Source organism: Talpa europaea, assembly GCF_964194135.1.
Source record: "Talpa europaea genome assembly, chromosome: 7".
Classification (NCBI taxonomy): Eukaryota; Metazoa; Chordata; class Mammalia; order Eulipotyphla; family Talpidae; genus Talpa; species Talpa europaea.
This window is the reverse complement of record NC_140074.1, coordinates 25,168,814-25,193,079: the sequence shown is the minus strand read 5'-3', so window position 1 is coordinate 25,193,079 and position 24,266 is coordinate 25,168,814. Positions and strand designations below refer to the sequence as shown.

Sequence of the window (24,266 nt, the reverse complement as noted above, 5' to 3'; positions counted from 1 at the left end):
AAGCACTGTATTTAATTATCTCTTTTTTAAAGGCAATATGCCAACCACAGGAGAAGAAGAACAGGACTGTTTCCTGTTAAACCCATGAAAAGTTTAATTAAATATACTCACTCCTCAGACAACCAGCCACTCAAGGATGTAAATGAAAATTACTAAGAGGAAAAACAAATCACATACCAAAGCTACAATGTTATGACATGCTCCCCTGAACACAAAATCTGTTTGGGTTGCAGTGACAGCCAAACTCATTAGGAATAAAATGCAACTTAATTCATAAAAGTCTTATTTCTTCACTCTGGTTGATTTACATTAGGCAGTTCCTTGGTTCTCAAAATTAGCTATATGGCATTTAAGAGAATGTACCTATCAGAATGTTTCTTAATTATAAATTCCTTAGTCCACTGAAGGAAACAGCTTCATGATTGCAGTGAAATTTATCTATGTCTTTAGATATAAAAGTCAAAATAAGCCGGTATTTCAGAATAGGCTAGGGTCACCAGCTAATTTTCTTTTGATTAAGGCATTACTTTTTAAGAACAATTTTACGTTCACAACAAAACCGAGCAGAAGGAGCAGAAGGTACAGAAATTTCTGTACCTTCTGTACCAATACTATAGGCCCCACACATGTACAGCTTTCCCCATTGCCAACATTCCCCACCAAAGTGGTACATTTGTACAACTGATGATAACATATGAGTCACAATCATCCCGTGTCCTTAGTATACCTTAGGGTTCACTCTTGGTGTTGTATATTCTGCAAGTTTGAACAAATGTAAAACGCTATGTACCTATCATTAATCACACAGAGTATTTTCACTGCCCTAAAAATCAACTGTTCCCTGCCTTTCTCTCCTTATGCCCTCCCCCCACACTCTATCCCTGACAGCCACAATTCTTTTTACACTCTACATAGTTTTGCCTTTTCTAGGAAGTCATACAATTGGAATCACACAGTATGTAGCCTTTTTAGAATGGCTTATTTTTTTTTTTTATAGAGGCATGTTTTATTTATTTATTTGTTTGTTTGTTTGTTTTGTTTATGCATGCACTGGGTACAGTCAGAAGCGCGGGAGGGTGAGAGAATTCACCAGAGCCAGAGCGGGGAGCAGAGCAGGCAGAAGGACCGAAGTACACTGCTGGGGGGAGCAGCGGGCGGCAGGAGAGGTCTGCGCGCCATGTGGGACCCTCCTCCAGTGGCCGGGGAGCAGCTGGGGATTGAACCGGTGCCGCAGAGGCCGAGGGCAGCTTCGCAACCCAGCGCTCAACCGCTGCGCCACCAGGGGAGGCCCTAGAATGGCTTATTTTGATTGGTAAAGGCTCTTCCCAGCTTTCATGACTTGATAGCTCTTTCTTTTAGTGCAGAATATTTCATAGCTTTGATGTACCACCATTAATTTGTTCATCCACCTGCTGAAGACATTTTGCTTGCTACAAATTTTAGTATTTTGTGTCTCCTATTCCAGAGAACAAATTTGACCATAACAACACAGACACAAATTCTCCTTAGATAGCAAGAACTATAGTCTACCTCTGAAGGATATAATTTTCTCTTCTATAGGAATATCTAGATACTCCTTTCTTATAAGCCTCTGACAGAAGTGTGACACATAAAACAGCTAATCTGCCCTATCTGCAGGTGAGGCATGAAGCATTTGACAGCAAAAGTAGTTATTTTCTCCCACCCATCTGATAGGACACTGTAGCCATATCTGGATTGTTGATTATCCCCAAATGTCCACAAACCAAACATTTCCCATACTGAGAAACAGTAACCATATTTTCAAAGGTACCAGAATTATTTTATCTTGAGGTAAAATTATAGCTTGTGGAAAAACAGAAACTCTCATTCATGAATGATACACCTATAAACTGACCTAACTCTTCAGAGAAAATATTGGCTGTACCTAAATATTTTCAATTTTCTGTTTTTAGGCCTCTGTCATAGTTGCAGAAATGCATGAACACATACTTAACATAAATAGTAAGACAGCATTATTTGTATATGAAAAAATAAAAACAATATTAATAATACAGAATAAACAATACATGGGTTCCCCATAGCAAAAGAACATTATATAGCTATTAAATAGAATGAAATAGGGTTTATAGGTATCCACATAGGGAAAAAAACACATTGTAGAGTAATGGTATCACATGCAAAAAATGAACAACTACAACAATATACGAAATTTGCATATATGTTTACATATGTAAACAGAAAATTCTGCAAGGCTTCAAAACCAAAAATTAACAATGGTTACTTCTGGAAGGTGAGTAGGCTGGGAAGACAAAAAGAAATTCCATTTACTTTATATCAAACACTTAAATACTGGGTTTTATGAGTATGGTCGTGTTTTAATTTTTCAAAGAAAGGAAAAAGTTAATCTTTTAGATGACTCGTACCTTCAGTCAGCTGTTCAAATGATCCTCTAGAAAGAAGACTTGAAAAGGTTTCCACAACTGTGCATTTTTTTCTATATCTGCATAAAATAAGTAGAAGGGGAGATGGGAAATGGAAAAAATAACAATATATCAGACAAAGTTCATTTTTTTTTTTTGACATTCATTTCAATCACAATCACACATCTAAGAGTCACTGAGGCCTAAGTCTAAACCCTAAAGTCTGTAGGCGAAAGACAACCCTCTTTAACACTGCAAACCCAGATGTCAGTGCTGACTGGCATTCAGTGGACATTAAATCCATGTTCGCTGACCCCGAGTGAACATTCCTACAAGGAACAGTGAACACTAACCCTGTCAAGCACCTGTATGGCTAAAATCAGTATGAAGTAAGACACGTGAAGAAGGGCTTAGAGTACAGTGTTTGGAAACTCTTCACTTGTGAAATTTCCAATATAATTACATGAGGCCATACTTTCATCCGTGTTGAAATTCACCAATGCCAGTTAACAGCTTTTGCTCAGGTCTTGCTATATACACAGAGCAAAGATAAAAGTAAAAATAGAGATCGATCTCATTTTCACCAGCAAAGAATATTCAAATGCGTGCTTTCTAAACAAATAAAACCCTTCTTTCTAAATGTGGAGCATTTCCCACATAAGAGAATATTCCTTGCTTGGTCTGGTTTAGCAGGTAGTTGAAAAGCTGAACTCGTCCACCACAGGAAGATATTTAGATGCTTGCTGCTAACCCCATTGATATCTGCTTCTGCCTTTTTCTGTAGCTCAAATTATCAGAAAGAAAGGTGAAAGGTAGCGATGCTGAGTGCTTGGCCAGATAAATATCAGACAATAGTGTTGACTCTATTACATAAAACTACATGAAATGGTCTAGCCCAAGACCTTTTCCGTAACTGTGTCTAACTTCAAACAGAGCTCTCAGTCAAACCACACTCATTTTACCCCAAAGATCTAAAGGCTGGTAATCATATCTCCAGCATGAATTGACTTGGTTCTTACTTTTGGCAGGTTTGTAAGGCGTCCCTCATGGCGGATATGCCATTTTGGATGTCCTGTTGCTCAAAGGTCATGACAGCCTGCAACACGACAATGGTACTGTAGCCCAGGGCATGGTACATGCTGTCTTTAGCCCTGGGGAGGACACAGGGAGTTAGCACATTTCAATTCAACCGCAAAGCATTCCTGTCTTGCCAGATCACAAGAAATCCTAGTAAATGAATTCATGCCTTTCACAGTATTAACTTTGACTTCATCATAATTACTGAAATAATGAGGACCGTGAAAACATGTCCTAAAACCTCAAATGTCAAGGACTCTCCAGTGTAAAGCCCACAACACAGAGCAAAATGTTGAAGCAGAAGCTGACCAGGACGTGCTTTTCCCTTGTTTTAGCACAAGGGGGCAGCCTGCGGATTCATTTCCTAGGAAATGTTTCAAAGCAAAGCCATTTTTCCCAGTTCCACAAGCAGCAGCAATAGGCCTTCTTTAGCTCCGAAATAAGTGCTAAAATAAAGATCTCCAGGGATGTATTCTGTGACAGAGAGATTCTGCTATGTTTTGTGAAAGATAAAGCCTTGTTTAAAATATTCCCCTTTCAATCAGGAAAAAAAAAACAAAACTAGCTGGCAAATTATAAATCAGAGACATTCAGCAGGAGAGAAAGGGATCAAAACAAGCGTCTATGGTGACAGTTAACGGGTATCTTGATGGCAGGAATTTTATGGGAATTACACTTGAGAGGAGTAATTGAACATTGTGCAAAAATGAACAACAATGTAAAAAATATATAAATTTTAAAAAATTTAAATAAAATATTCCCCTTTCCTCTCCCAAGGGAGACCAAGAAGTAGCATGATATTTGCATGAATTAGGTTGGCCATAAAGGTCCCCGACAAAAAGTACAGTTTTAGACTTCCTCTCCAATCGAAACCCATTAGCTGATAATTACTGATCATTCCAATTATCGAAGTTATCAGTGAGAGCTACTTCAATTCTTGAAGTCAATTCATCCTAATGTATGGCAGACATCCCAGATTCTCAGGCTGTGAAAACCTCACTATCTTCTCTCAAAACTTCTTAAATTATGCTAATTTTTAATAAGATTTAAAATATCAACAACTCATAATACTGCTTTTAATTCAAATATAACCCCCTACAGCCTGCTGCTATGCAAAACAAAGGCAAGACACATTACTCTTTTCCCCATGGACACAGTCTAAACATCCTTTGGTTAATTTGCAGGTTGCTCCTCCCAACAAAAAAACCGAGGGCACTGATTATCAAAAAAAACCTAAAAGGCATAAAGGCATCCTTGAGTTAATCAGTAAGTGTAGTTTGAAACCTCACATTTTAAACTGAAAGCTCCAGACAGGAAAAAAAAAATACTTGTTAGAAAAATGTATGTTTAACAATGGAATGTGCATGAAGATTACGGGATAAAAAAATCTCAGTGAAATAATATACTAAATAACATATTCTCATTCCATATTATGACCAGCTGGAGGTCAGTGGCAGAGAAAAAAGGAGACTTGTTTGAGTAAAAACCAAAGGAGACAGGCAGTTTGAGGGAGAAGAGATAAGAAGGAAAGACAGGTAGAGAGAGGAAGACAGATGGAGGTAGACACAGAAGATAGAAAGAGAGAAGTCTGAGGGACATAGAAGGATTGCAGGGGTGGGGGAAAGGCAGAAGACAGGCAAAGGAGAGGTTGTGATCATGGGTTGGAGACAACACTGGACAATTTACTTAGGCTATATGTGTCACCACCTACTTATCATCTGTTCCGCTGACATAATTCAACATAAGTTGAATTGCTCTCAATTCTTCTAAATCTTGATAGAATTACTAACCATCAGTTCCTCAGTAGGTAAATTAATCTCTAAGATTCAAGGTCAATAATCAGTGTCATATCACCCTGCTGACCACTTGAAGGAATGAGATTCTCACTTTTATGCCCAAAGGAACCTTCTAGGAAATTATTATATGAAGTCTAAGTTTCACCCAAGTGACTGTGTTGATGACACAGTGTAAGACTATTCCTGTGACCATTCTTCTATGGGAAAGAGACTGTTACAGGATTAAACCCCTTTTTCTCATCAAAACTGAAAGCGGGCATATTTGTGACATACAAGATGTATTCTATAGTTTTACTTGGCAAAGGAGATGATGATCCATTACAAGACAAATGTTGATTTGTTAAATGTCTTGTCCTGGGGTAGAAAAATAAAATTGAGTCTTTGAGCAAAATAAAAAAGAGATTAGAGGGCCTCCCTGGTGTCACAAGGGGTTAAGCTCTGCATTATGAAGCAGTTCGCCGCCTCTGCAGCACAAGTTCAATCCCAGACCGGCCAGAGAGAAACCCACATGGCAAAGCAGACCTCTCCTGACTCGCCCGCTGCTCCCCTCAGCAGTGTATTTCAGTCAGTCTGCCTGTTCTTTTCCCTACTTTGTCACTGGTGGGTCCTCTCACCCCCCGTATCTCTGACCTGTACCCCAGCTCTTGTATGCATAAATAAATAAATCTTTTAAAAAAAAAGAGAGAGAGAGAGATTACATTGTAGAGGTGGAACTGTAGTAAAAGTGAGTCCAGGATTTGCTGCCACATTTTAAAAATTAACCAAATGTGTAATTGAAATTAGACAGTTTAATGCCACTATATAAATAAGGAGCTCCAATAATATTTCTATTACCTTAAATTTCTTTTTATCATTTGAGATTAGCTTATTGTAGTTCTTCCCTTTCCCATTTCACAGGAAACTTTTTTAGTGATATTTAAGCTTAAGAGCACTACCCATAAAAATATTTCTCTGAAGAAAGTAAAATGAAGCTCTTGAAAACTACAGCAGAAATGAAAAGATAAGAATCAAATGTTCTATTGATTACACTGGAAAAGACAACTTTCTTAACTGGATATTAAAATGGGTCAACAGTAAAGGGTCGCAAACCAATTCACTTATATTCAGGTAGAAATGCAGAAAAACTGACAAATGTGACAATGTCTCTCTTGAAGGAGAATAGAATATGTCACCCCAAAGCATGCCACTTTGGCATATTAATTATTTTGCATTAAAATTATATAAGAAACAGCCAGTTCAAGAAGGATTCTGAGCCTCCTTTGTCTCCTGAAAGGAAGAAATCAAGCTCCCTGGTACAAAAGGTAAGAGAGACATCTGATCACCAGAGATAGGGAACGCAGGGCCTAGGAGACTGTAAGACAATCCCAGCTGATTCTTCACTAATGTACTATCCCAGTTACAGAGACAACTCCATAAAAGGGGAGGTACATTTTTCCTGCTCCCACTTAATGTCACCTGGAGCTGGGCAACTGGAGCTCTCCAACACAGCAGGCAGGTGGGCTCCAAGGGAAAAGAACAGGGAGAACTTTTGCTTCTATAGCCTGACTTACACCCTGGTACTGCTAGAGAAGTAGCAGACACACAGGAGAGACATGTAGAGACACTTGAAGTGCACATGGGTGACAGACCCTTGGCTGACAATGGCAGCCATTGTTCTGATAAGGTATCTTCTTTTGTCCCAGGTTTTGGGTACCTATTTCAGAACCCCTTTCCTATGGTTCACTGCCAGAAGGTGCCTTAGACTTGTGGGAAATTTTCAAGCCTCAACAGCCCCATTTGGGGTCAACCCTGTTTGGCTGGGCATTTGCTCACAAAAGGATGGGTAACTTTGGGTGTTTTATTGGGAAACTATCATTTCTTCTCTTCTTTTCCTATGCATGCTAATCCCAATAAAGTTCTTGCACACTTTGTCTTTGTGTGCACAGAAATCCAGACCCCTTCGGAGTGTGCAAATTTGGGGGATCCCAAGAGATCCCATGGTTGTATGCTAACACCCTCTTTGCCTTATCAAATCTCTTTGTCTTATCAATTCTTTACAAATTTATCTTATCTTTGTCTAAATGGTATAAAAGTTGCCTGTTTTGGTCACTTCTTTGGGTCTCAGAACTTTGGGGTCCCTTATGTATGAAATTAAATTCGTATTTCTCCTATTAATCGGTCTCACATCAATTTAATTACTAGATTAGTGAAAGAACCTAGAAAAGGGGCATCTTCCTCCCCTACAACGTCAAAGATAGAAACATCTGAAAAAATATATTTTATCTAAAAGAAATAAGAATAAATTACCATGGTCGAAGCAATTCTAAGGCATCTGTAAATTTGTTACTAAGAAATAAATTCAATGCCACTGCGCATTCTTCTAGGCCACTCTTGAGATCCACCTTACTTGATGGTGACCTGAAGAAAAAGAAAAAAACACAGAATTTATATAGCTTTTACTGTTAGCAACTTGTCACAGGGAAGGTGCTAGTGTCTTTTTTTTTTTTTAAGTCTTTTTTTGTCTTTATATTTTTTAAGATTTATTTATTTATTTATACAAGCACTGGGTACAGTCAGAAGCATGGGAGGGTGAGAGAATTCACCAGAGCAAAAGCAGGGAACAGAACAGGCAGACTGACAAAGTACACTGCTGAGGGGAGCAGCGGCGCAGCAAGAGAGGTCGGCCGTGCACTTACTAGTGTCTTTAACCTCCTGGAGTCTGATTTTCTTACCTGTAAATTGGTCATATCACACCTACATCATGGATAGAATAAACTGACAAATATGTTCCTAGTGGTTACTAGGTAAATGTGTACTCTGATGACCACAGATATAAGAACTGCCTCTATTCAAGGCAGAGGTTATTTTCTTTTACTCAGATTAGGTAAGAGGAGAAATGTACTTCAGTGGAGAACTAAGTGTTATCTAGACTCTAGAAGAGACCTCTCTAGGTTACCTACTTTTGACTCTATGGAAACTATTGCACATATAATATAAACTATGTATCTATAAACAGTAAGTAAATGATAACAATACAAAATAAGTGTTGTCTATAAAACATGTAAATTCTGTCCTGACCAGTAGAGCTCAGTTGGTGCCTTCATGATGGAAGAAGCTGGTTTTACCTGATTTTTCTAATTTATTTTAGCCATTCCTTTACTGCATATAAATTTGTGTTGCTTTGACTTTTCCTTTGAATCTATTATAACATCTTCCTCATTGATTAATGAGCTAACATGTTCATTTTATACCTGTATGGGTCATTTAACTTTTTGAAAATTATCTGTTAATTATTTATGAACAATAGGAATTTTTCTCTTTAAAACTAGATCCACCTCTCAGATGGTTTGCGTAATAATGTTTAGTAGGAAAACATTTTGTGAACGGGGCCTTGCAGGTGGCGCAAGGGGTTAAGCACCACACCATGAAGCGATCCGCAGCCTCTGCAGCATAAGTTTGATCCACGGCCAGCCAGGGAGCAACCCACATGGCACAGCAGACCTCTCCTGTCTTGCCCGCTGCTCCCCTCAGCAATGTATTTCAGTCAGTCTGTCTGTTCTGTTCCCCACTCTGTCTCTGGTGAATCCTCTCATCCCCTGCACCTGTGGCCTGTACCCGTTCTTGATGCATAAATTTTTTTTAAAAAATTGTGAACAATATAATGATTATTTTGAAGAATTTAAGGCTGAATGTCCCTGCCAGCAACCTGTTTGAATTCATTCTTCAAGCATGGGGAATAAAGTCCCATTTCAGTTACTCATCAGCCAGAAATAGGTTCTGAAGTTACCGCCCCCACAGCTGGTTCCTTCTGTTTATTCAGATCTCAGCTCAAAAAGCATAAACACAGAGTTGCCTGGATGACCCTTCCTGTCTCACTGATTAATTTGTGCCACAGTTCTTATTACCACCCCGAAGTATCTTGTGCCAGTATCTGCGCACGTTTGTCTCGGTTGGTCTTCTCCCTCTTGGAGATATAAATGCCAGGAATTATTTAGCCACTGTTGTGCCACCAGGGCCTTCAAGTGGTATCTAGAACATACTCAAAAAATACTGTTGGGTGTGTGGGTGGGTAGAGCTGCTCTGCTTAGAGATAGAACTCCTCAGGTCTAAGGTTTGAAGGCATCTCTCCTCTAGAAATAAGGCAAGTTCGTGGTGGAGGGATGGCTAGAGAATTTGTGATGGTTCATTTGATGCTTCAAGGTGACTGAATTAAGTGATATCCGCAAAGTTGGCAAAACATTATTTCTAGGTTTCCTTAGTTGGTGAAGTGAGAAAAGCAGATAGCTCTCCTCTACCCACTGTGGATGGACATCAGCCAGTCCTCTGAGGGCCTAAACAAACAAAAAGCAGAGGAAGGTGAAGTCATGCTGTCTGTCCAAGATGGGACATCCATTTTCTGCACTCTTGCTTCTCATGTCTTCAGACTCAGATGGAATTCACTCCATCTTTTCTGGTTCTCCAACTTGCAGACAGCAGATCATGGGATTTCCTGGCCTCTACAATCACATGAGTCAATTCCTACAATAAATCTCATATGCATATCCTATTATCCTGTTTCTCTGGAAAACTCCCACATACAGAATTGTTTTGTTCTTAAGTTTCCGGTGAATAAAGAGGTCAAATAAGACTGCAAGACATTCACAAACCTTTCACAGAAATATTTTTCATAAGAAAGTTCCTTGATATCTCTCCTATCAGTTCATCACTAAATACTGTCAATGTCACTTCCTGAACACCTTTTGAATTTACACTGCTTCATCTCTATTACCCAGTCTCAGTTAGCTGTTATTGGCTGCCTGGGGTGTACAGACACATCTCTACCCAACTGCTACACCCCCCCCCATATCAAATCTCTGCTTAGAATCCACTCAATGAATATTTAGGGAGCTTGTGTGTCAGGCAGCCTTCTAGGTCCCGGGGATACAGCATGAGCAAGACATACAGGATTCCAGATTTTCATTATTGGGGGGAAGGAGGACAAACTTAAATAAGGAGACCAGTAATAAGATCATCTTAGATTGGAACAAGTAGTCTGGGAGGGAAACTGGTTTGGGAGGTTGAAGGTGAGGCCCAACATTAACAAAGATGGTCATGGAAAAGGCTCCAAAGGGTGACACCCAAGTGCTACAAAAGCAGTCAGCCTTGGGAATATCTATGTTGAGGGAAGAGGTGAAGATTCTAAACTGGGAATGAAGATTCTACACTGGTGAGCAAGGCAGACTGGGAAAAAATTGAGGGCAGAAAGCAGCCAGAAACCAGGAACCTAGTGACAATGGGAGATTTTTATTCTAGGACAAAAGAAAACATTTTGGCTCAGCAATCCCCACTCATGTTCTCATTACCCCTCCCCTTCAGTATAAGGCTTTCCAATTGTACTTCTCACCTGTTCTCTTCATCTTAACTCCCACAAGTTCTCTCAGGTCACAACCCAGTCTTTATTAACAGGAAATGGGCTGTGGACAGATACTGGTCCCCTCACCAAACAAACAACCACCTCTGCATCTCAGCTGGCCACACTGTCACCTGGGAGGATGTACAACATGCCCCAGTTTACAGGATACACAAGCACAGGAGCCCAGCACCTCAAACACAGTAAACTCAACCCTTTTAAGTGGTGAGTCAAGATGTTCATGTGGAATTAAAATCTCTCTAGAATACTGGCTCTGCCATGCATTCTGCAAGGAATGCCCAAGAGGGCAACTTTACTATCAACAAGGATTTCTCAAATGTTTCTGAGTCACTGGCTACCACAGCCATTCACAATAATGAGTCTCTTACCACTGCAAGTCTGAATTCTGAAAATCTCCAAGAATGCCTTCCTATTACTGCTTTCATTCAGGGTTCTCAAACTTCAGAGAATGTTAGACTCACTTGTGGGGCTTGATAAAACACTGCTGATCCCCATGTCCAGAATTTCTGGCTCAGTAGAACTGGGTGGCCCAACATCTTCCCAGAGGGTCCTAATTCTGCCTTAATTCATCCTGGATATCACTCTCAGGCTTCTGTTCCTAAAACAGGTATTTATCACACTAGTTCTTCAGACTAAGGACCTAAAATGACTGCCCACACTTACAAAAAGAAGTTCAAACTCTTCTGTCTGTCTTAAGGCCCTAGAAAGCTGGCTACATCACACCTGTCCAACTAGACTGGAAGGACAAGCTATTATAAAAACAGCCAAGTATCTTGCAAGAGTCTTATCAACATGGCATCTTCCTCAAGTCTGGAATGATGTAATGAAAAGTCACCTGGACTAGAAATCAGAAGTCGGGATTGCCATTCACCAGTCGCATGACTTACAAAAAGTCACTTAACCACCTGGGGTCCCCTGCCTCATCTTTTAAAAGCTCCCTGTGATGCTGTGATTTATAATAAGTACATATTCAGTCTTTGATCTCATTCCTAGCACAGAGCTCCTAAAACTCTTGAAATTTCTGAAGCAAGGAGAGCCATATCAAGGGATCTTAATGAGGTGACTTTTGCATCTCACCTAAGAATGAAGTCTAGTTGCCAGAGAAACCAATCCAATGACTGTGGGGTGGGAACTTTCAGTCCCACACCCACTCCTGACCTCCAGGAAGGGGAAAGAGTCTTCAGATTGAATCAATCTCCAACAGCCAATGATTTAATTGGGTATGCCTTTGTTTATGTTTTTTTTTAAAGATTTATTTATTTATGCATATAAGAACTGAGGTACAGGTCAGAGATACAGGGGGGTGAGAGGATTCACCAGAGACAGAGTGGGGAGCAGAACAGGCAGATCTACTGAAATATATCTACCGAAATAGCAGCGGGTGAGTCAGGAGAGGTCTGCTGCGCCATGTGGGTTGCTCCCTGGCCGGCCAGGGATAGAACTCGTGCTGCAGAGGCTGTGGACAGCTTCATAGGTTGAGTCTTAACCCCTTGCGCCCCCAGGGAGGCCCTCAGGGATGCCTTGGTAATGAGGCCTCCATAAAAATACCAAAAGTAAGGCATTAGAGAGCTTCTGGGTCAGTGAACAGTGGAGACGCAGGGATAGTAGCAAGCCAGGGAGGACAGGAACATCTGCAGACCTCCTCAGAGCTTGCCTTATGTAAATCTTCCATCTAGCTGTTCCTTAGTTATAGCCTTTTATAATAAACTGATAATCTAGTAAGTAAAATGTTTTCCTGAGCTCTGTGAACTACTCTAGCAATTAATCAAAACCAAGGAACTTCATGAAGGGGCTCAGAAGGGACCTCCCCTAGATGTATCACTTTCACATGTAGATTATTTTGAGAGAAGGTCAACTGAGGCTCTGTAGATACAGGGAAAACATTTATCACTCCCTTAGCTACCTGGTAGAATAAAAACTGAGAGTATTACCTAGATTTAGGGTTCTTTCCAAAAATAGCCTTTCTATCAGAGAAACCTATCTAGATGGCAAGACAAACATGTAATTACAGAATATATGGTTCTTTCATCATGTTAGTTGCCCTCTCTTTCTCCGTGAAGCTCCTGAGATAAGGAATACTTATCCTATTCCTTAACTCAGGAAAGTGATATCCTCATTATCTGTGTAGATTCCTCATACTAAGTAATTAAATTGATCTTTTTCTCCTGCTGATGTGCCTGATGCTATTTTGATTGCTCAACTAGTCCTAGAAGAACCTGAAGGGGAAAAAGGGAAATTTTCCCTTGGCCTCTATACTCCAATATATATTGATAGCTGTTAGAACAGAAACACAGGTAATAATCTGGACTTAGTTTTGTAGAACTAAGCCCTGAATTTGTGGGAGATGATGAAATCACCTAGTAGATAATATCAGAGTTGAGTTAATTGCTTGGTGGTATGGAAAAAAACACATCAGAATTGATGTTCATCATGCATTTCCATTTCACAATGTATGCAAGAGAAACAAAGGCAATGGCTGCTATGAGTGTACTGTGTGAACTTTCAAGTCCTATGCAAATTAAAACCATGTCATTCTATGGGGCCTCCCCGGTGGTGCAGTGGTTGAGCACTGGGCTGCAAAGCAGCCCGCAGTCTCTGCAATGCCGGTTTGATCCCCGGCCCTCGGCGAGGGTCCCACATGGCGCACAGACCTCTCCTGTCTCGCCCGCTGCTCCCCTCAGCAGTGTATTTCGTCAGTCTGTCTGTTCTGCTCCCCGCTCTGGCTCTGGTGAATTCTCTCACCCTCCTGCACTTCTGACTGTACCCAGCGCTTGTATAAATAAATAAATAAATAAATAAATAAATAAATAAATAAATAAATAAATAAATCTTTAAAAAAAAACCATCATTCTACAAAAGTTGTGAGCATTCAGCCCATCCCACAGGCATTACACACAAATATTCTTGATATGTTGGAACCCTACTCATGTGTCTTTCTTTATATCTCCAATAAAGTGAAAATTCTTTCTCGTTTCTAATTTAGATGATATGTTCACTTAAAGACTGAATGAGTAGCTGAATTACCTTCAATAATCAGACCTGTCAAGCATGTAACTAAAGAAATTTATTTTAATAATAGTTTATGGAATTAATTGTATAATACAAAACAAGTTAGTAATCACAGTGAGGAAAGAATAAATGACAACATGTTAGAGAACAAATAAAAGTTCAGAACATCTGAAGCATTTTCTAAGCAGTTTTTCTTATTAAAACTTACAAGCTGTAAAGGGTAGTCAGAAGTGGAAAAGCAGAATATAAAGGACTTAAGACAGTCAACATGTAAGCATTTTATTATTTTTGAAGAATTGAGGACATATGAGTGACGGGAAAGATAAAGGCTAATATGGATTAAGGAAGCAGAAAGCTAAGTGCTTCCAGAGAAAGTTTCTATCTTTTTCAGGAACTGAGGATCCCCTCTGCTCCAAAAGTAACAATCAATTTCCCATATCTTCAAATTTCACTGAAATTGTGGCCCTGGATAACTAGACCTCACATTCCCATGACCATTTTCAGTTATTTACCTGGAGGTGTGGTCTCTGCCCTCTGAGAATTCAAAATTTATATTAACTTACATTGGCTATAGAGATTCTGTGACTAGCTAGCTCTCCTTTCATTCCTCCCCTGGGAGAGAAGTTATCATATTAGTAAGAAAAAGTGGCCATGTGTGGTCTAGTCCTTTTCCTAGAGGGAAAGAAGGTACATAATCTCTCTCCTCTATATATCTTCAACTTCTTCCTCTGTGACCCCCTCTAAACTCAAACATACACAAATCTCACTTATTTTATTTAACGAGAAAAAAAGATTACTCACCCTCATCCTTGCTTTCTCTCCCCTTATACACAACCTTGGCCATTCCTTGATAGGCAAGAGCTTCCAAGAGTTGACATTCACTTCCCTTACTGCCCTACCACCTATTCATCTTCAACCATCACACCTTGGTTCCTGCCCTAACTTCCTCGAAACCCTCCAAGCTAAAATACCACAAAATGCAAGGCTCTTCAGCCTATATGCAAGCCAATCTCTTTGCAACACCTAGACCCTTTTCCACTGCCCCTTCCCCAGTCTGCAGCCACTTTCTCATTGAGTCTTCCCTCTTACACTTCTCCACAATTCATACTTGAATTCTCGTTCCATCAGCCATTCCTTCACTGCCTTCTGTCCTCCAAAGTCTCCTTCCTCCATTCTCTTCTCATTTGCTTTGCTCTCTTGGAAATAGCATTTATGGTTCACGAATTCAACAACTTCACATAGGCGGAAGATTCCCAGCCCACAGATCTTACCCAGCATCTCTCTGAATGCCATACCCTCTATCTATTACTGCTTTTAGTAATCTCTTTTTTTTATTCTACCTTTTAAACTCAACATTATAAAAGTTGATGCAGTAGTTAGCTAGGAAAATATCCAATCAGAGGACAACGGTGAGAGAGGGACACTATTTTTTTGTATTTTTTTATATTTTATAAATTGTAAATATTTTATTATTTTTTTGCTTTTTTTATTATTTTAATTTTGTATTTTTTTACATCATTTTTCATTTTTGCACAATGTATGCATTTTCATCTTGGTTATAGTCCCCATACAATTCCCACCCCTCTTTTTTTTGATCCTACTCCCTCCTCCACCCCCTGTAGTGTGTCTCTGGTTTATAGTTGCTTGTTGATTTTGATTTTTTCTTTATTATAATTAGTCTTTTTCCTTGTTCCTTATTTAGGTTTTCTAAATTCCTGCTATGAGTGAGACCATCTAGTATTTTTCTTTTTCTTTCTGGCGTATTTCACTGAGCATGATCCCTTCCAGCTCCATCCATGTTGCTGCAAATTGCATGAGTTTATTTTTTTGATTGCTCAGTAATATTCCATTGTGTATATGTACCACATCTTCTTGATCCAGTCATCTATTTTTGGGCATTTGGGTTGTTCCCATAGCTTAGCTATTGTAAGTAGTGTTGCTGTAAACATAGAGGTGCAGGTGCTCTTTTGAATTACTGTTTCTGTGTCCTTTGGGTAAATACCTAAGAGTGGAATTGCTGGAGAGGGACACTATTTCTGACAAAAGTTCAGATTTCCACAGAGAGATATAGAATAAAAAAGTAATGTGGAAAATAAATCCCTAAACATCCTTAGAGGGTATTTTCGACTTCATCTCCATTCGCCAGTTCCTATAATGCTGCACCACTTCATTATAGCCTGAGGGTTGAGTCATAAGAGAAACTGCCAAGTACATGAGTATTGTGAACAGAGGCATAAATAGCTGAAATTTGAAATGCAAAAATCCAAAATCCTGCAGAACTTTTTAAAGTTTAATAAACCTGTGAACATAGAAGGAAGCACTGTCTCATGGTACTAAGACATATTTTTAACAGAGGTGCCTTAATAACTGATGAAGAAACAACCTACACATCAAAAAGAGTGAACCAGCTAAAGTAGATTTAGAATGGATGGAAAGGAACAGTACTTAGCAGTTGCATTATAATAAATTATAATATATATAATAGCAACTGCATTATAATAAATTATAATAAAATATTTAATAGAAAAGGAAAGTGATATATTAAACTTAAAAAAAAGGTTACTAAATAGTATACTTAATTTCCCAAATAAGAAAAATAAGCTAGTATCTCTGTATGTGAACAGAAAAAGATGCAAACCAAAAAGTCGGTTACAATAATGGTAAGACATGTTATTCTCTCCTTTATGCTTCTCTTTACTTCTTGAAATCTGAACAATGAATGTTTCTTAAAATGTACTTCCAAGTCAAGGTTATGAGAAGAACAGAAGTATAAAAATAATCATAATATTCAATGAAGGAACTATAGCTATATCCAGATCCACAGCAAGAAACAAAAGCCTAGGGGAAAAGTTGTAATGAAATACAACAACATCCTAACATTCTGTGTTCAATGGTCATAATTATGGTTGATGTTTCTTCTTTCTAAGATGTTTGGTATATTATTTTATCATAATATCATTTAAATTTTTTAAGATAAAAAAAGACTCCAAAAGGAGGTATGCCAAAATGTTGAACTGAGTTCTATTTCACTTTTATGTAACATTGTCATCTAGTCACTGAGTCCATAAGCTGTTCTGAATCTCCTTCCCTAGCTTGTAAAATGCACATTAAACCATGAGTTAGCAAACCATGGATTAGTAAAACACAAACCCTTATTGTAACATCAGCAATACAATTCACAGGAGAGTTGAATTGTTCTCCCCCGCCACCCAGAAAGGCCCACACCCCCTTCCTGACCTGCTCACATTAGATGTTCCATGCTGTCCAGACGCCTGTTTTGTATCCAGGGATGCCAAGTGATGGCTGCTTGTTGCCATAACTGTTCGTGACCTGTTAATTAAACAGACAGAGGTAGGGTTTTTTTATTTTTGTTTTTTTAAAGATTTATTTATTTATGCATACAAGAACTGGGGTACAGGCCAGAAGAGTAGGGGATGAGAGGATTCATCAGGGACAGAGTGGGGAACAGAACAGGCAGAGTGACTGAAATGCACTGCTGAGGGGAGCAGTGGGTGAGCCAGGAGAGGTCTGCCACGCCATGTGGGTAGCTCCCTGGCTGAGGATCAAACTTAGGCTGTAATGGCTGTGGATGGCTTCATAGATTGGGTCTTAATCCCTTGTGCCACCAGGGAGGCCCTATTTTTGTCTTATAGGAAAAATTTACACAAACATAAATATACAGCACAAATTCTTCAACTAGTACACCTCACCTCCACGTCTGATCATTTTAAAATCAAGTACCAAAAATCTACTCAGTTACAACATTTCCAAAATATAACCTACATAAAATATTTTTTTTCTTTTTAGTGTAGTACACACCAAAAAATATGAAATCACCCCACAGTTTCCCATCCAAAGTTAAGATTTGTCTCTTCCACATCTTTTGCAAGTGAATCTATATTTTTTATATTTTAATAAAAATGGAATATGATTGTAGCCCTCTCTAGCTGGGTCCAAAAATTAAACCAACAAAAGTGGATTATCAGACAAAAGCAAATAGCTGACATATAATGCTAAGCTCTATTAAGTTCTACTAAAATCTTTTGTGTTAGACTTGTATTGTACCAGATATGTGAGTATCGTTCATTTACACTACTGCCTAGTATTTATGTCCGCAAGAACCTATGTTCATGCCTTCTATGAGAGATGTTTCAAATATATATAAAGCCTATATTCTATAAAAATCATATGCTAGCTTGCAGATTTTATCTATTGACAGTAAATACGCAAAAATTTTCCAGGTAAGGTTATGGTTTTATTATGTTGTCAGAGATGAACCAGTTTTGTATACAACAAATCTCATTCCAGAATTCTCCCCCAGATGCTCTTGGAACCAGTTTTACCATCTTGCTGATTTCTTCCCTGATGCATAAATCTTTGACATGTACTCATTCTCTAATTATTATACTTTGAAAGGCTGAGTAATACGCAGTCTTTAACCCATAGCAAGTTTCCAAATACAGTCATGCATCAATTAATGACATTCTGTCAAAGGCAGACCACATATGCAACGTTGGTCCTGACAGACTGTACCATAATGTCCTAGGTGGGTAGCAGCTATACCATCTAGGTTTGTAGAGTCACACTCTTTGATGTTTGCACCATGATAAAAATCACCTAACCACACATTTCTCAAAATGTGCCCTGTGGTTAAGTGACACCAAGAGGCACAGATGTTTCCAGACATACTCTGCTTCTACTCACATATATGCCCATCTCTGGCACAGTAATATAATTTTCATTATCATGGCTTTCTTATACACTAAATACCAATGCAGCAAGTTCCCTTTCAAGATGGCTGCTATTTTTGCAACTTCATTCTGATTTATGATTTGGAGGATCAGTTACTATAAAGTTACAGGGAAAGTCCTGCTGGGGTTTTCACTGGGACTTCATTACACATTTAGAGAAATCTGCAGAGAATTGCTATCTTTAGAATATTCCAGTGTCACATCTATACACATTTATTCAGGCCTTATTTCCTTCAGTAAAGGTTTTTATATATGGAACACTACACTGAAGTACATGTATCCTTGCATAAAAGCCCATGCTAAATGCTCCTTACCTTGCTTCAGTCTTAGAATATGACCACAAAGCAAACACAGTTGACCATTTAGCTGATTAGAATGAATTGCCAATTCTACTCTTTAACATGGCCTACATGTCATACTCAGATGTTGGAAGAAATGTATTTTTATCTAGAGAAAAATATTGTTATTGGTTTATAGAGCATAAGGAAACAAACACATTATATTTCAATCACAAGTATTAGCATGTCAGAATATGAGTCATTATTTTCCCTGCCTTTACTGGCCTCTAATATTTTAAGTTTTTAATCAATTTTATTGAGATCTAATTCGTAGACCATAAAATTCATAATATACAATCAATGGATTTTAGTATATTCATAGAAGTGTGCTACTATTACCACAATCTAATTTTCCAGTATTTTGTCACTCAAAAAGATACCCTGTATAGATCTAATATCTACCACACCCGATTTTTCCCACCACACCATTCCTAGATAACCACTACCCTACTTTCTGTATCTACATACAGATTTGCCTACTCTGGATATTTCATATTAAAAGAATCATATAATATGTGGCTTTTCAGCATTGTTTTATATATATACTATTTTATATATTTTTTTACTTAATTTTTCATTTTTGTACAATGTATGTTTTTTCATCTTGGTTATAGTCCCCATACAATTCCCACCCCCCTTATTTTGACCCTAATCCCTCCTAGCCCCCCCTCCTCCTGTAGTGTGTCTCTGGCTTATAGTTGTTTGTTGATTTTGATTTTTACTTTACTATAATTAGTCTTTCTCCTGGTCCCTTATTTCTTATTTAGTTTTCTAAATTCCTGCTATGAGTGAGACCATCCGGTATTTTTCTTTTTCTTTCTGGCTTATTTCACGACTCAGTATGTTTTTAAGAGTCATTCACATTGCTGCATGTCTCAGTACTTTGTTCCTTTTTATTGCAAAATAATATTCCATGTGTAGATATAACATTTTATCAGTTCATTCACTGATGGCTATGTGGGTTATTTCCACATCTTCTTACCACTCTGGTCCTATTCCTATAGAGGAAAGATTTATAAAGCTGAAAATAGCCAAAGAACAAGAACCAACAATGATGTAATTATTCTAATAAGTAAGACACTGTTGAATTGATAAATTAGATAATCTGTTCATATATCACTTATGCTTAGACTTATTACAAAACTTCCTCAATCAAAACTATAAACCTTAATATTACCTATATGGTTTAGGTGGTTTTAATATTCTTTCTGCTTTTCTATGTTCTGTTTAAATTTTCAAAAATGACTATTATTTTAATAATCAGGAAAATGTTAAGTATATATTTTCAGCAATTTAAGTTCAATTTGTGAAGGGAATATTCAAATATTAAAGAAGACACCTTCTAATCACTTCTCTTATATTATACATGGCTTTAAAAAGTTCTAAAAATATGCAAGAACAGTACATTATTTTTACCCCTTTTCAAATAAAGAAGCCAGAACGTATCACCACCCAATGTGTTTATAATGTAATTTTAGAACTCTTCCAAATTTTTACTACTTTGAAAAAAATCAATTCTTAAATGATGTGGGGTTTATTTGTGAACATTGCCCATTCTCTTTCCTACATAGGTAACATGCTTCAGTGCTGGCTTAAGTTTTAAAACTACAACTAATATATTTCCAAATTGCCTTCAAATTTATTACTTTATATAAACACTTATAGTCTTGACCTGATTTTTAATGTATCCTCCTTTGCTGAAAATGAACTATGGCATTTCTATTAGAGGGAACTGGCCCTCCTGGGAAGCTTAGAGGGGGGCAGTCAGTTTGCACTATGCCGCATTCTCTATTACAGTCTCTTTTCCATCTTTGGCAGATCACAGAAAGGCAGAACAGAACCTGCGTGCATGTCAACAAACTATCAGGTGTCCCCCTTGTTCCACCTGCAGGATGGGAAGTGACCTGCCCAGTAAAATAGATGGACTTACAATGAAGTGAACAGCTTCAAGCAAAAGGTAGTTTCCTTCATTCTGTCCAATTCCATATTTTTATCAGAAACTGAGATTAAGGCAGAAAAAAACAAGCTAACCAACTCTGCAGAAAAAAAATACAGCCAGGAATGGGGGCCTCCCTGGTGGCGCAGTGGTTGAGCGCTGGGTTGCAAAGCTGCCCACAGCCTCTACAGCACCAGTTCGATCCCCGATCCCCGGCTGCCGGGCGAGGGTCCCACATGATGCACAGACCTCTCCTGCCCCCCGCTGCTCCCCTCAGCAGTGTATTTCGTCAGTCTGCCTGTTCTGCTCTCCACTCTGACTCTGGTAAATTATCTCACCCTCCAGCACTTTTGAATGTACCCAGTGTTTGTATAAATAAATCTTTAAAAAAAAAAATACAGCCAGGACAGATAGCACGGAATGGACCATAATCTAAATGAACTGATGAAATTTAGCAAAGTTTAAATTTCTACTTGTAAACAACTAGGAGTACCATATTCAGGCAGAATCAGGTGTTAAGATACACAAAATCACATAGTTCTTGCTCTCAATGACAACTGAGTAAGAATACATACATAAGTTCCTGAATCAGAATCAAAACTCCAACTGAGTAAATAGTCAATAAAAAAGATGTTACTTTGCAACAGGATAGTAAAAAGTTGTGAATTATTTCAAAGTGAATTTATGAACACAACAAGATACTAACCCAGTACAATTTCAGCTATATTAAAAGCAGCATAGAATTCATAAAGAGGAAAATAAAAATCTGGCCTAAATTTCTTTTAATTAAACACATACACACACACACACACACACACACATGCACATCTCCCCATCACAGTGTAAGCCCTTAAAGGCAGGATTGCATCACAGCTCCCAATTGAGGGCTGAGCCAGTGGACACCCGCAGTAACACTACACTGCTGGACAAACAAAGCAGCTAATGGAGGGAAGTGCCACTCCATCAGTCTACCAACCACACCCGGCCACTCTCGTGTTCTAGACACTTGGTGCTAAGAACATCAACAACTGGAAGTGCAGCTAGAAGCCAACAATGCAGGAGAGGAAGGACTCAAAGCCAATTCAAAGAAAGAAAAACTCAAGGAAGGGGAGGAGTTAACTTGGAAGGAAGGAGGGGTAAAAGAAAGAGAAAAAGAAAGAAAGTGAAAGTTATTTCCAAACACTCACTTGTGTGTTCACTTGGAAGCTTTGCACTCATCCCTCTAGACCTTCTCTGAAGCTGCATCCTACTCCCAAATGACTCAAAAAAAAAAAAAAAATACATACTAATGCATAGGAGAGAGAATAATAAACTAAAATGACAAAATATTAAAAAGGGACTAAGAGACAACTAAAGCTCTCTGCATTATTCTCCTACTCTTTCACTAAATTTGGAACTAATGTAAATAAGTTATTTTTAAAACACAGCCGAGAGGACCCTTAGTCAAGGGCTGAGTCAGCAATCAAACATGAATGGCCACTAGACCTCGGGCGCTAGTCAATGCTTGTGGAGAACGCCCAGCCCGTGGGGTCCCAGCACACAACAGAGCCAGGCTTCACACATGCTTCCGGGGCAAGGGCAGAAGTCACTGCAAAGACAAGCAAACGAGACCACCATCCGAGAACCATGCCCGGAGCAGGCATCTTCCTGCACGCCAATGCAGGGGCAGAAGGAAGAAGGAGACAGGACCTTCAAGGAGGGAGCTGGAGGCCTGAAGCAGAATGTAGACTTTTCTTGACGGGACAGTGACCTCTCCCACACCCCCAAGAAAGCCTGAGTCCCTCCAAAAGAGACTTTGGATTTTGTTTTTGTTTTTTTTTTTAAAGAATTTTTTTTTTATAGAGGCATGTTTTTATTTATTTGTTTGTTTGTTTTTGTTTATACACGTACTGGGTACAGTCAGAAGCGCGGGAGGGCGAGAGAATTCACCAGAGCCAGAGCGGGGAGCAGAACAGACAGAAGGACCAAAGTACACTGCTGAGGGGAGCAGCGGGCGGCAGGAGAGGTCTGCAATCCATGTGGGACCCTCCTCCGGTGGCCGGGGAGCAGACGGGGATCGAACCAGCGCCGCAGAGGCCGCGGGCAGCTTCGCAACCCAGTGCTCAACCACTGAGCCACCGGGGAGGCCCGAGACTTTGGATTTTGAACACAGACTGTCATCCTTAATTGTTATGTTTTTCCATCCTCCAAGGGGATGAGAGTTCCAGGGCAAAGTGAGAAGAGCTGGAAAGAAAAATTTCATTTTTGTATAAAACAGAAAGTATGCTTCAGATCGTACTCACTAAGAAAATGGAGGGCAGGACTATCTCTTTGGAAAAAAAGAAACTACCCCAATAGGGCCTCCCTGGTGGCGCAAGGGGTTAAGATGCAGCCTATGAAGCTATCTGCAGCCACTGCACCAAGAGTTCGATCCCTTCCCGGGGAGCTACCCACATGGCACAGCAGACCGCTCCTGACTTGTCCGCTGCTCCCCTCAGCAGTGTATTTCAGTAGATCTGCCTATTCAGTAGATCTCCCCACTCTGATTCTGGTGAATCCCCTCACCCCCCACACCTCTGGCCTATACCCCAGTTCTTGTATGCATAAATAAATCTTTTTTAAAAAAGAAAAGAAACTACACCAATAGATGCTGTTTTCCTTGACCCCAGCCACAGCAAATCTGTGACAGTTGGAAACTAAAAACAGATCCTGTATCTTTTCAAATTCTTTCCTTAGGCAAAGCAACTTGTACTCCTTCACATTATCTAGAACAAATTACAATGTAATGTTAGATTGGCAAGAGATACACATAGTTCCTGTTTCAATATGCTGGTTTCATTGCTTATATATATTTTTGAATTTACAAAAGAAAAACCTCTCTTATTTCTAACAAATTATTTGTGCTTCTACCTTATCTAATAATTATCCTCTCTTATTGCCCAACTCTAAGTGACTTAGGAGAAAGTGCACTAGCTCACAAGGCAGATGCTGGTTTCTGTCTCCGGTGTGCCTGTCACTGGCAAGCAGTGTGACTTTGGAACATTCATCTCTGTGGGCCTCACTCAGTGTCCTCATCTGCCCAAACAGAGGAGGCATAAAATCAGGAGACAGAAAGGAGACTGGTAGTAGCCAGGAGCTGGGGGGACAGGGTGGGGAAGTTATGGTTTGATGGATATAGAGTTTCAATTTTAAAAGATGAAGTTACAGGGCCTCTCCGGTGGCGCAGCGGTTGAGCTCTGGGTTGTGAAGCTGCCCGCGGCCTCTGCGGTGCTGGTTCGATCCCCAGATGCTCCCCGGTCACCGGAGGAGGGTCCCACATGGCGCGCAGACCTCTCCTGCCGCCCGCTGCTCCCCTCAGCAGTGTACTTCCGTCCTTCTGCCTGCTCTGCTCCCCGCTCTGGCTCTGGTGAATTCTCTCACCCTCCTGCGCTTCTGACTGTACCCAGTGCATGTATAAAACAAACAAAACAAACAAATAAAGAAAGAAAGAAAGAAAAACATGCCTCTATTAAAAAAAAAAAAAGATGAAGTTACAAAGATAAACAGTGAAGGTGGCTGCACAGCATTATGAAAGTATCTAAGAACACTG

The 24,266-nt window shown here is 39.3% G+C and overlaps 1 protein-coding gene across 5 annotated transcripts in view; it reads right to left on the bottom strand.

Moving 5' to 3' along the window:
• TTC39B (tetratricopeptide repeat domain 39B) overlaps nucleotides 1-24,266 on the bottom strand; it is a gene marked incomplete at both ends in the record, with an annotated part of 106,217 nt that overhangs the window by 32,222 nt on the left and 49,729 nt on the right. Inside the window, 4 exons of one of the 5 annotated variants that reach the window (XM_084236590.1) lie at nucleotides 2,406-2,482; nucleotides 3,422-3,553; nucleotides 7,562-7,672; nucleotides 16,899-17,003. In XM_084236590.1, the coding sequence (XP_084092716.1) occupies nucleotides 2,406-2,482; nucleotides 3,422-3,553; nucleotides 7,562-7,672; nucleotides 16,899-17,003 (425 nt within the window). Of the gene's footprint in view, nucleotides 1-2,405; nucleotides 2,483-3,421; nucleotides 3,554-7,561; nucleotides 7,673-16,898; nucleotides 17,004-24,266 lie in introns of those variants that run through there. The other 4 variants (XM_084236591.1, XM_084236592.1, XM_084236594.1 and 1 more) reach the window with 4 other exon arrangements.